Here is a 14,006-nt window from a genome sequence, read left to right as displayed (position 1 = left end):
TTTGCCATTTTCCAATCTACCTTACCACCGCTTCTGAGCAGCGTAAGGACCATTGGATTGCATCCCTTTTAGACTTGCTTTCTGGTTCATCAGCACAACCAACCTCTCGCACATTTCGTCGTCAAGCTCACCATTTGGCCATTCGTGACAACCTACTTCACCGACGCAATTATAACCCCAATGGGCATCAATGGTTGTTGGTAGTACCTCACAGTCAGCATTTCAACATAAGCGCAGCTTTCCACGCTGATCCACAGTGTGCACACTCTGGAGTTTGTGGGGAGCACCCGCCTCCATTTCCTCCCGCGTACCCGCGTCGTCCCGTTCGCATGTGGCCGACGGGTCGGGCCGGCGTAGACAAGGGAGAGAGGCACTACGCGCCCCCCCTTTCTCCGTCGCTCTTGTGACGCGCGTACCCCTCTCCCCCCACGTGGCTCACGGGAAAGGGAAACGTGTCCGGCGGGCAAGGAGGACTTCCCCTCGCAAAAAGGTAAAAAGGCATAAAAGCGCGCCACCGGGGGAGACGCGCTCTCTTGGGACGCCGACACCTTGGACCGCCTGCACAACAGCACCTGCCGCCTCCCGTCAGTGACCTCGTGTTTGACCCACCCAGACAACGAGGCAAGCCTATTTACTACTATTACTGAGAGGACGTCCCTCTGCGAGTGTTCGCTATTGCTAATAGCAATAAATGTTGTTACCGTTGACACCGCTGGTTGCCTTATTCGTCCGAACCCGGCGTAGCCGCGATTCCCGCGCTACGGGTTGGGAGTACCATGAAGCGACTGCGTGGGGCTAGATCCGGAGCTCGCCTTCAGCCCTAGCCGCACGCAGGGTGGAACCCCCACAAGTTTTGAAAATGTACCAGTGCCTTTGACAGCGGTACTACTGGCAAGGGATGTAAAGCTACATCCAGAAGTTTGTTCGCTCTGCCCTCAATTGTCAGCACCAGAGGTCTTCACCCCTCTTATCACCAGCTATTTTGCAACCTTTAGATTGCCCTACTCCACCGTCTAGGCATGTTGGCATCGATTTGTATGGGCCCCTTCTCCTGACATCCTGACATCGGCTGGAAACTGCTGGGTCATTGTGGCAGTTGACCACCTCACCAGATATGCTGAAACTGCCACCCTCCTGGCAGCTACAGCACCCAATGTTGCCTCCTTCCTGCTTCGTCAATTCATCCTGCATTATGGGCCATCTCAGGAACTGCTCAGTGATCACAGAGGAGTCTTCCTGTCCGAAGCAGTTGAAGCCATTCTTAAAAGGTGCCACGCTGTTCATCGTACAACTACTGTGTACCATCCTCAAACCAATGGTTTTAAAGAATGCTCCAACCGTACGCTTAGCGACATGCTTGCCATGTGTCGTGTACGTTGCCTCCAACCATACAAATTGGGACATCATTCTGCTTTCCGTAACCTACACATACAATGCCGCTACTCAGAGCAACACCAGCTTTTCGCCCTTTTTCTTACTGTACGGTCAGCACCCGTCGCACTCCATCGACACGATTCTACCATACTGGCCGGATACATCTGAATGTGCGCCCGTTTCTGCCACGGCAGGACATGCTGATGAGTGTTGCGATCTCACAGAGGCCTTTGCCTCCAACGACTAAGAGCACCAGAACTCACTCTCAGGGCCGCCACTTTTGCGTCCACCTTCTTTTCTGGAGTGCTTGTGTGGCTCTCGGCTCCTTCTGCTGTACCTGGTCTCTCTTCACAACTACTGCCCAAGTATGAAGGGCCCTACCATATCATTGAACATGCATTCCCCATCAACTACATGAGCAAACCCATAGAACAGTCTTTGGACATGCGCCGTCATGGACGAGACATAGGCAACGTTGAGTGCCGCAAACCGTACTATGAGCCACTCATAGTGAAGAGCTGTTAGGTCACCGAACGGCCCCCATTTTGTTCCCGGGGGTAATTGTAGTAAAGAAGAGGAACGCTATAGTGGTCCATCCTCTCCAACACTTTCTAGTAGGTCAATTTCTCTAGCACTTTTGCTTGGGCAACGCCGCTCGTGCTGGGAGTCCGTGCCCTGCTCTGACGGTGGGCCCAAATGCTGGGGACTAATAAGCACCTTTACATGAGGCTTGTCATGCCATTCAGCAGAAAAAATATTTAACGGACAGAAACGTACAGATACACTCGGCTCCATGTATTAGAAAGCAGTTTGTACACACATGGGAGTGGTTCAAAAAAAGAGGTGTTGGCCTATTGTGATAGCGAATCTATTATTACATATTTATTACTGAAGCTGGCCAGCCAGCAATGAAGCTTTTACAAATAGAAAGCTTCATGAATTGCGCCTTTGTGCTCAAAGTCAGTAGGATGTTCCTTTCTGTCACAAGTAGATCATGCCCAATGCAGCACTTCTCTCATAAATCTTTTTTATTTAACATTCATTGTCAGTGCAGATGGAATGCGCATTTAATAGTGTGACGTGCGAAGGTAAAGAGTGAGCAATTGTCTTCAATGATGGTGCTCTGCCTAAAAACAACCTTGATTGTATTCTCTATGCCTTCATGTTGTAGCTGTACGAGGCGTGTGCAGGCCACACACGTGAAAGCATAGAGGATGACGACACTTCGCTGCTCGGACAGGGCAGGCAGTTCGATGATGGCGATGGTGCACTCCTGGCCACATCTTTGTGCTCTCGACAAGAGTGCACAAGGCTTGAATGGAAGTTGCTAACTTGCCCAGTGTCGCAGCAACGTTAGGGCCGTGAGAAGCAGCACGTATGGCGAGAAAATTGCCGACAGAACTCCAGCACAGTACATTCCTGCAAACGAGACCATGGTATAAGACCAGTATGGAAATAACATCCACAGTCCTCCATACTCCACATTGTCACATAGGTAGGTGGACAGATGGTTGTATGGATAAAGGTGTTGTCTTGCTTTGAGGGGATGTTCATGTGACCTATGTTTTCGTATGCCTCTGACAAAATCTGTTATCACCTTTCTCTACTAATCCTCCAGCTTGCTGTTATATATGTTGTGCCTAACAGCCTTTCTGTGGCTACTTTTAAATTACCATATCTTCTGAGATTTCTGTGCCTGCTTCTTCTACTATTTTGGACTCGAGGGAATTGCAGTGTTTAAAACTATGGTCAGTGGTTTCTCTGGCTTAAGTGCGGCTGTGGCAAATAACTACATTGTCAAGCTTTTGCCTGTAGCACTTTCTCCTCAAGCACAGAGCACTAACTTCAAAAGTAAAGCAATCGACTTTGTGGCTTTGTTGATGCAACTTCATCTTGAAAAAAAAAAGTGGCTCAAAGGAGGATGACTAGACAGCAGGACAAAGGCCAGAGCGCTCTCCGTGGAATTATGAATGTTATTTTTTTATAGTCTTTAGCTGGCTTGTTAAAATCTAGTATCTGTTTACCTTGCACTTTACATCTCCTGTAGGACTTCCTAGAAACTCTTTTCTTCTAGTTTGGACACAGCTGGTCTCTACCAGAGAATTTCTAAGGACAATTTCAGCTTCAACCAATGAAAATTGCTGCATTTAAAGTACTGGTTCCATTTCGTCTATAAACTGAGTGGAACAACAAATAGCTGATGTACTTATGCAACTACCAGGTATGTATACACTATCCAGAGAATGTGCAGTGTCTGAAAAAACTCTAGAACATTTTACAAACAGCGTAAAATGTTGCCTGACTATTGTCTCTCTCAAATAAATTGGCCACGACATGAATGTAAACATGTAACATGTAATAGGCTAGTCTGGTATGCACACTGTCATGTGCAGCTTTTTTGTCAATCCTCTGGGGATTTCTTTCAAATACTTTTTTAAGGAAGTATGGAAATGTGTAGCACATAATGCACCAATGAAGCATTCACTTGTTCTTGTATGTCTTAACCAAGTCTATTTAATGCATCAAGTTCTGCAAGATGCAATACAGGTTTTGTACCCAGTATTGTAATGTGCAAGTTTAATTCTATAGCTTCTGCTTGTACACATGAAGTGTAGTCTCACTGGAGCTAGTCATGTGACACATTGGTGTTATGAAAGGTCAACCTTTTAAATGACTTGCCAACTTAACGAAATTAGGCACAATCTTTTCTCTTCTTGTTTAAACATGTAGTAAATTTGATTGCCCTATCACAAATACAAAATAAGCTGCGTATGTGTATTTGAAGAAATGAGTGTGCCACTTTAGAAAAACTTACACTTAAAAAATTAATAAAGTATGTAAAATGTTTTATATAAGTGTGTTCACCCCATATTACAGGATAGAACCAGCTGCTTGCAATTTTATGCCTTCTTTTTCGCATCACTTCAAAATGAAGCTTTGTTGTTGTTGTTGTTGTTGTTGTTGTTGTTACAGGGATCCAGAAATCTATATCAACTGATCAAAAAGTGCAAACTGAGAAAAATCTATTCAAGGATTTAAAAACATGGCCAAAATGCATGCGATTGCCGGGTAAAAAAGCTGACTTTCTTCTCTTCTATCGTGCTGATAATAAACCAATTTGGCAACGAGTTTCTTTAAATGCTTAGAAATCCAAAACACAAAATTAGAAAATATGTATTTCTGAATTGTGATTTTAGCCCCACATCCCCCTTTTAAAGGAGACGAAAAAAAGCAAACTAGTAATCGCCTTTGCGATGGGAAGTTACCCATATTTCATTTGCACAATGCTGATGCCTATCTTCCCTGCCACAGGCAACATAATTGTGCAGTGGCTTTAGGCGCTGATCAATGCAGTGCCGAATTTAGAAGAGGTAAAGTTGAAGCTAGGCTGTTGTACATGCTGAATGAAATGTGTTACTAGAGCGATAAAGGGCATGCAGAACAACATGTAGACTCATGCTTTCTTTTTTTTTCAGCCTGCATTTTGTCACACTAGTAGTGAGTTTCAGTCAAAACCAATGATTACTTCATTGCAGAGCAGCACGGTTTTGTGGCAAGGTGCTGACTTGGCACGGTTGACTGAAAAAGTTGAACTAGTTCAAAACACATGGGACAGAAAGAAAGGCATGGACAACATAAAGTTAACTCACAACTGAAATCAAAAGCAAGCTATTCCGCTCCCTCCCCCCCAGCATACCGTTGGGCATACACAAAAAACAACCACAATCACTAAAATTTTAGCGGTAGATGCTGATAAAACACGAGCTTAACATGAGACAAAAAAATAACAAAGAACAAGGTAAAGATGTAAGTTAGTGCTTGCGTTGTCCATGTCTTTCTTTCCTTCCCACGTGTTCCACGCTAGTTTAACCATATTAATTATTTATGAACTGGCCCAAACATATAACCTTTTGGTGTGGTGGGTTTGCCAAAAGACAAGAAGGAACAAGATATGGGATGCATGGAAAGACTTGCAAGAGAAGAAAATAGGCACGCACTTGTTTGCCTTAGTTTTCCCTTTCTACTGTCTTACTTTTGTTATGTAACACTTAGGCACAACAGATAAAATGCGGGAATTCATACGAGATCATAGGTTTGGCTATGGAAGAAAGCCTTTAATAAATATCTTATTTCTTACGCTTATTTCATCCATAAAGGAAAGTTTACCAGTGTTAAATCCGTGATTTGGACCATATGCAGGATATTCCAGTTAACTTATTTCAGGTCTTAAATAATGCAGATGTATGGCATGTGAATGCGGACAAACTCAGTGTTGTTTACTCTAATCTTGAGCAACTCGGAGTATTAATTGACTATTTTTTTATGGCCTTCAGGTGCTGCAAGGTTGCAAGGCAGGCACGAAGACCTTTCTGTCACCAGTCGGGAGTGAGACATGGGCAAACACACACTATGCGAGTGTGCATTGAAGAGAGCAAGAAGGCAACCAAGCTGTGTCTCTGTTTCCACCCTCGCCATCCAGAAACCACAATGGTCCTAGTGACAAACTCACCTTCGTGTTCAACTTCAAATTTGATTTGCTGGGGGTTCCTGCAAAAACCTGCACAAGGAATGGGAAAAATCATGTTCATCATGGATCTATGGATCATAGTACCAGGGAAGCTCTGAAAACTTATATGAGCAATGATGCATTGTAGACAGAAGATAGCTCTCTGTGTTAGTGTACAAAGGTACAGCCACTGGCTGGGCCTCTCATTAGTGATCATGTTTCCATAATCGTAAAAATTAAATTATTTGGTTTTATGTGCCTAGACCACCATATGATTATGAGGCACGCCGTAGTGGAGGGCTCCGGATTAATTTTGACCACCTGAGGCTCTTCAACATCCACCCAACACACAGTAGCAGGCATTTTTGTATTTCACCTCCATCGAAATGCGGCCGCCGCACTGAGGATTGGATCCTGCATTCTTGGGCTGAGCAGTGCAATTGCAAGGCCACTACGCCACCGTGGTGCGTTTTTCATAATCCTCTGGAGCACAAAACCTTTCTTCTGAATGGCCATGACAATGCTGTATTACATTAGTGAAAAAAGATAAGGCAGTAGGCAATTTCTTCAATAGTCAATCAATGAACTGGTTAGCCAGAGTAGACTTCACTTGACAGTGCAATATGACTTACACCATTGCTGGTGCTTACAGAGGGACCACGATGCATGACAATGACTTTACTATTGGCAACGATGCATCGAATATATTTGTTATCCTTTTTTTGTTTATTTACACATTTGTTTTGTTTGCTCACCAGCTTTGCTCAACTTGCACAGGATAGCAAAGCCACATAGTCCTTCCATGCTTTCACATTTCCAGTAAAACTAGGGACTCACGGATACAATTCTGTGGTCTTTTAATACTCATAAACTACACCAGGAGTGAGGCAGAAAATATCAAACACTGCCCACTGCGCAGATTCACCACATTTCGAAGTTTCTTTGCATACCTTCGCAGGTGGATGCATCAAAGTTGATCTGTGGAACATTCTCATCCTTTCCGATCACAGCGTACGTCAATGGAGAGCAGCTCAGAGGTCCTTCTGCAATGTGATATGGGGGCAAAGAAATGCTTAGGTGCAGCGTATGTAGGCTTTTGCACTGCAGTGTGGTAAAAACATACCTTATCTATGCACAGTTTTGCACTACCTAGAAGCTTGCAATTGCTTTCAGCAGCCAACATTCTAAGCCATCGCTGATGCTTGTTGCCTTGAAATGTTGGCTGTTGAATAAATATACAAATAATTTTTGTAGGCAGCTCTCTGCATCTAGCTGATTTGATTGCTCGTTCCTACTGAAGCAAGCTTGTCTACGTGTGTTTCATTTTTGGCAGAGTCTGTTGCCTTCTGTTGACCACAGGTGACACTAAAAGATGCAAGAACCAGTACTGACATCATCGCTATTAGGAGGAAAAGGAGCACTATTCATGGTTGACATCTGCATTTGTTCGCAGTTCTGTAGAGAATCGTATTGGATATGATGTGCTCCCATTATAAAGACAAGCTGTTGCATCCTTGTGGGTTACCTTTCTCCCTAGAGCCTTCTCGATAGGAATGTGTGAACCCTGGCAAATCAATCTGACCAATTTCATGCTATGGAATAGAAAGTATTCATTGCTGTGTACTTGCAAAACCATAGCATGAAATCGATCGGACAGTGTAATATACAACAAAACCCTAAATGTGTGGCCATCACAGTAGGCAAATAAGCACTGTGGGCATGGTACTGACCGGTATCAAAAATGTTTTCATACATTTCTGTCATGAAAGCTGGAGAGAATGCCACTTTCGACATAAATATGCATATTGCATCTATAATTATCTGGCCAGTTCTTCAAGCTGTCACAAGCTTGGTTTGATTTACTTGTTCAACTGTGGGTAACTTTGAGATGCATAAAATTATTGTTATAGCTGTGAGAAGATTTGACGGATCTGTCACAATATCATTGCCACATTACTGATTTGTCTCAACTCATCATGAAAAACACGTAACAGCTTGTAATTGTGTACTCTATACTGTAAAGGCCAGAATTGATGATAGTACTACTAATAGAGAAAGAGTCGGTACTGCCACATTAATCACTGACATAAAAATGTGTGCTGAGCATACACTTACTTTTGCATGGCCTTGTGTAGTTGAACGACAATGTCTTAACTGGGTAGAGAAAAACAAGAAGAAATCGAGTGCATTAGGAAACCAAATGAAACCGAATGGGCACACATTTTTTTTCTCGACTTCGATAAGTAAGTCACCGAGTATATTGTATTACATACAGCAATGATGAATTGCTTCCAGTTCACTCATAAGGTGGCAAATATTGTGTGAAGGAACTTTTTAGAATTTGGGCCACATTATTGTATTGTATTACTGCTATTGTAAGGTCATAAAGCACCATCGGTGTATACATTTGGACATGCAGGAGTCTGTCACCAGATTCGATTTCAGAAACATGTGATCCTGCAACACTGCATAGCTTAACAAATCTACAATGAATGTTGTTACTATGTGAAATGATCAATATAATGAAGTGGAATGAGTTAATTTTAATTTTAACTGCATTTTAATTTTTTATATGTATGGTGCTAACTGCTACAATGAATAATTTCAATGAATAAATGAAACTCATTTGCTTTTGTAATGAATTGATTTACACATTCCCTATCGCAGTTTTTTTCTTTATAACAAGCGCACTAGAAAATATATGCAGCTCTATCTGATGTAATTTTGCTTTGCATGAGTGGCTTGAATGCCAGCAATCTGCATCTGTGTTATATTATACTTTGCTTGACTTTAGCTTACGCCTTGTATTGTCAGATGGATGAACAAGTATTATAGCTTTCTGAAAATATTATGCATAAAAGAATGCACGCACATAACACGTACAACATTGGAACTCTACTAAATTATTCTATTTCATACTTAGTAGACAATGCCATGGAAGCTATGCAATTAGTGTGGTCACATAAGTCTCACTCTGTGTGTTCCACAGTGCGATTAGTTTTGACCTGCAATGCTTTCTACAGAATACCTAAGTACTTCGTATTTTGCAAATATAACCTGTGAATATAAGATCACATCCAATCCAGTATTTCATGTTCAGCTTTGTGCCTCAAGTACGTGACATGCTATGTTTTGGTCGCAAACCCACTGGTCACAGAAACATGCCATTTCATTTGACTGGTAGGAATAGGTTCAGGTCTGCGACACCTTCGATGTAGCAAGCATGTCATATTGAAAGAATGAGACCTAACGATATGTAGAATTACATGATACACATACCTATATCATTCTCACGTACGTGACACACTTTTTTGGGGTTGTGAATGAAAGCAATAAGAAAAGTCTCTCTAGCCTTTTTAGCATTGCCTGCTATATACGAAACTGAATATAGTGAAATGCTTTCAACTAACTTGAAAAGTCTAATAAGGTATAATTTTCTGCAATTTCATATTTTTCAAGAAACTGTTTTAATGCATGCACATCATTGTGCTGTGACCTTTGAGGATAAACAAATGTTTGGAAGCAAGGGAATCTATTTGCTTGAAAACCTTCCAACTTGAAACAGTGGGAGGGCTTACTTACACTGTGCGTTGGTTTCGTAGCATCTCAAACCTGCGAGGCTGTCGCCAATAACACGACCAGTGACGTCGCAGACCTTGAGGTTGCCCCGGTCATTAGTAGTGAACTGAAATAATGGATATTGTTTGGCATGGAACTGCTGGGTTCTTAGCATTGGCATTTATGCATTCCTTGTCTGTTTAGACTATATGCTCTTCTATCCCGATAATTGTGGATTGGTTAAATCTTAGAAAAAGGTATAGTACAACGAATATATATTAGACTGTGTTTACTGTTTGGCTGTGTGCTGGCTTTACTTAATATTTCCATTAAAGCCTGCAGAACACCACTATGAATACAAATAATAGGCTAGTAAATCTTGTTTTTCAGTCATAGTAATTTCCTAAAAGCAGTCGGTGATGGATATTTATTATCTAGCACACAAGCACACTCATGCCAAAAACAACAAAAAGTAATGTGTATGTATCATTGCTTGTCTATAGTAGTTGTGTGTCCTGTAAACCTTGAACATGGCCTTAGCACTGTCATTTGCATGGAAAACTGCTCACATGGGCTACATAATGTGTTGTTTTAAGTGCCCTGTTCAAAATGGTGCTTGTAATTTGTATACCCGAAAAAAACTATCACTTACAAAACAATCATCACTTTCAAATGTAAGCACCTAGAACTCTCCTTCTTTTTTGTGCTGATTTGTTGTTCAGAAATATAAAGAGAGCTTGAGAAGGAGATGGTGCAATGCTCGCATACAAATGCATGATTGTGCCATTGGTAGCTGAAAATTAGTTACATGAACTTCTTTTTATGAGCTTTGTGAACAACATGGCATGCTCATGATGAACATCATAAAAATTGAGGCAGGCAGAGGACTGAAAAAGCTGAAACATCCATCACAGATCACCATTATGTACAGCGCCAAGACAGGTTTTATTAAACTACTTGGAACAGCAAAAGCTGCTTAATGAGGCCCTGAACCACTTTTTATCGATGTGGAGAAAGGCATTTGAAGTGAAGCTAGGCAATTTCAGAAATACCTCGCCGCAAACAGTACTTCACTTCATTCAGCAGAAGGGCAGTTATTGGCAATCAAGCACAGTCTCTGCTGTGCATCCATTCCTTCTTCAATGCCTTGCACTGCGAAGGCTATGGTGGAGTGGGCATGCCCACAAGGCTCCACCTTCTAAATGTCACTGTGGCGCACAGTTCAAATGTCAGTTTGGATGTTAACATAGATGTCACGACTTCCGATTTTGGTGCCTATGACATGCTAAACTTAAGCCGAATACAGTTGTCCTCAGCGAGCTGCAGTGCACTTAGCCAGTGGACTTTGTATGGCACTCCACGGCAGCCGCAGTATCTATGCTACGAGTGGACCGCAGCTACCAATAGCAGCCACATATGGGAATTCGCCTTATTATGAAATAAAGCATCCAGAAGAGAATGAGCAGCAGGCTTCTGTTGAAAAGAGAGCACTTAAGAGAAAGGTGACTTTGCACTCTGGTTGCGAGCTCCATGCACCATGTACAGCAGCAAAACTTGGCTGAGATGTTCACACTGCGTATGTTACCCGTGGATTATGTTATTTCACCAAGCCCGAAGGGTGGTGCAGGGCCCGTCACTTTAAGGTGCCAATGTATATACTCACTGAAATAATAATTAAAAAGAAGTTATATAACAGGACTTTCTGACACAGCACTTATGCATTATAAGTAAAAATTTTCTCAAAATGTCATTAAGGCCTTTCTTTTTTGGCACATAATGCTCATAAAAAAATGAATTATTTGTGTTTTATTTCTTGCATTCATAGAAACTTTGAGCAAGATGTCCAGAATGGAAGTCTGCAATAATATTATTATCTACACTCATGACATCTAAGCAAATGTAAACTACTAGAGTTTCAAAAGCCAGCAGTTATCACTGAAATTGTGCTGGCACACACAACTCGTTACTGCATTGCAAAGCTAAAAGTGTGCCATCGTTGAGTATGATTCACTCTTGGCATATTAGGACAAAGCGGCAACGCAAGTACAGGTCAAGCTTGGAGTTTCAAGGGTTAACATTAATGTCATCGTTATCATTAATGGAGTGCATAATATATGGCGCACCTTGTAGCAAACTTTCCTACACGCACCTTGAGTAAACATCAGCATGAGAACACTGTAAGTGAGGTGTGGGAGGTAATGCTAAGTAATGCTAAGGTAATGGGAGTAATGCTAAGCGTAATGGACTTGGCCAACATGACTAATGTTTGAGTTAATGCTATGAGGTGAGAGAAGCACAAACAGTCGCACCTTGATTTGAAGGTTTTTGCTTGCCGAGAACGTGGCAGTACTGTAGGACCAGTACTGTACTGCTCCAGGGGTCACAGCACCTTGGAACTTGGTCTGTGCAGAGGACTGCCACCGAGACCCCTGAGGCTGGCAGTGTTTGTGTCGCAGACCGGCTGGCACTGTTAGTCCAGACAGAGGACAAAGCTTTTGTGATGTTTATAGAGCTACAAAGCCTGTATTGTCATTTTCATCATTCCCCAGTGAACCACCGTTATCTTATCAACATCCAGGTATGATCCATTCATCCACGTCTCGACATAACATCTAAAGGACGTCCTACTAACATTTAATTTGCAAATATCAAGTAGCTGATGTCTTAGTGAGGTTCATTCTACTTTAGAATTTGACTTTCTATGGATATTACACACTGACGTCATAGAGATGTATGTGCTATGTCATGCTGAGTGGCTGCATTTTAAATTTTCTTGAAGGTTTACTTAAGGTGGTGTATTGGTTGGGGGGTTTAATTAATGTTTTGTAGTTAAATTTTTATTCGACATGACCTCTGAAAATGTTCAATTCCCCAAGCTTTATAGCACATGAAATGCCATTCACATTGAATGTGCTAGCTAAATTTTGCAGAAGTAAAAAGTGGAATCATAGACTGAGGTTATGCAGTCAAGGCTTGTCGAAAATTTTCAGATAATTTTTGTTCCGAAACGTGGTAGCCCCTGGCTATGGTGTATTGTGCTGCCAACCACATATCGTTTAATGTATCTTGTAACAATATGACAAAAAGACTTTTTTGAGACCACACATGAATAATTGCCCCACTACATAGGCCTTTTTTTTCCAGTTTCCCTACGACAGAATTATGTTTCTTCCTTTTTTTCAAATTGTAGTTGGAAAGTCATGTCTGTATCTCATGTGTACCTTTACTCTGCCCATTTTCTGACACAGTTTACTTTTAAAACTTTCGTTAACTTTTATGCTCAGTGTGCCAGACGGGAGGTTCAGGAGAATGAGTTAGCTGCGCTTTCTCATCACGGGCATGTGCACTAATGTGTGTACATGATGTATGTGTCATCCTGCTGTGTGGGTGTTCTGCCAGTGAACATCTACTGTGAACACTCTTTTGAATTTGTCCTTGACAGTACATCTGCTGTGGCACCTGCAAGTATGGCTCACTAGCGTGGACTGGAATATAGTATCCAGTAAATGTTCTATAGACCTCTGCATGCCTAAAGTGAACATCTATCAGAGATCACACGTGTCGAGCTGTGATATCCTTACAACATTATAGCAACGTGATCTGAATGAAACTTAGATTTACCATGGTATGTATATGTAATGTTTGGATAAATCTAGATATCTATAGGATGGTGTGCAATGTCTAAAACGTCATGTTCTATGAACATCTATGGAACATAAATGTTTACCTGGGTCCTTGTCATAAAGTTAGCCAAGACTTGTTTTTTATGGTTACGGGATCGTGTCAATGATGGCAAGATGGGAGGCTTAAATATGTGTATTTTGCTAAGGTCACCACTGGTCTGTTATTGCTCTGTTCTCTCTAGTTTTTCCATCTGGTTAGGGATAGTTATTTACAGCTTTTAGATTTAAGGAATTCGATGAAATATCCATTTTTGGTGTTCATATGAAGATTTAATTTTTATACTTTCTGGCTACTAGGTCTTCCATGACTACCCTTTCTTTTGCTTAACACTGTACTGGCTTTTCAGCAGATTTCAGCATCATGGCTATGCGCCAAGATATGTACCTTTCGAATAATGAAATGTTCTTTCGAATAACAGTACTAAAAAGATTATGCGGATCCCAAACACTGTGGGAATCAATGTAAGCAAAGTTTTTCGTGCTGTTTACTTTGATTGACGATAATTAGTAGTGACGTTCACAGCGAATGTTTAATTTCTTCAAGGTTTACTCTAAAACAAGAGGGGTAAATTGATGTTGATGTTAAGCGTTACCTTGCATGTACCTCTGCTGTTTGTCTTCATAGTACACAGAACACACAGGAGGAAGTGTTTGCTTGAGGTGTTGTGCGCCATACTTCACAACCTCTGAGAGGATCGAGCATATTCATTGCCTCACATGGCACATCGCATCGTGGCAGAAATACGAGGGTCAATCCAGAAATAAGGTTCCCAAAGAGGAGCCTTATTCAGCCACACGGGAAGGTGCGAGGCGAAATCCAGCAACACTGCTGCACGCGGCTGTTCCCCCACTCTTTATTCTCCCCAGCCGTGCTTCGCTGCGCC

At 41.9% G+C, this 14,006-nt stretch overlaps 1 protein-coding gene across 1 annotated transcript in view; it reads right to left on the bottom strand.

The window, feature by feature from the left end:
* Positions 1-2,379: 2,379 nt before the first annotated feature.
* Positions 2,380-14,006, bottom strand: part of LOC142572841 (uncharacterized) — a 76,733-nt gene continuing 65,106 nt past the window's right edge. Inside the window, exons 14-19 of the mRNA XM_075682233.1 lie at positions 11,749-11,906; positions 9,464-9,566; positions 7,997-8,035; positions 6,832-6,924; positions 5,885-5,932; positions 2,380-2,793 (exon numbers count right to left, since the gene is read on the bottom strand). Of these exons, the coding sequence (XP_075538348.1) occupies positions 2,702-2,793; positions 5,885-5,932; positions 6,832-6,924; positions 7,997-8,035; positions 9,464-9,566; positions 11,749-11,906 (533 nt within the window). The 3' untranslated portion in view covers positions 2,380-2,701. The remainder of the gene's footprint in view (positions 2,794-5,884; positions 5,933-6,831; positions 6,925-7,996; positions 8,036-9,463; positions 9,567-11,748; positions 11,907-14,006) is intronic.

This window comes from Dermacentor variabilis, chromosome 2 (assembly GCF_050947875.1).
Source record: "Dermacentor variabilis isolate Ectoservices chromosome 2, ASM5094787v1, whole genome shotgun sequence".
NCBI classification, from domain to species: Eukaryota; Metazoa; Arthropoda; class Arachnida; order Ixodida; family Ixodidae; genus Dermacentor; species Dermacentor variabilis.
This window is presented reverse-complemented; position numbering and strand designations above follow the sequence as displayed.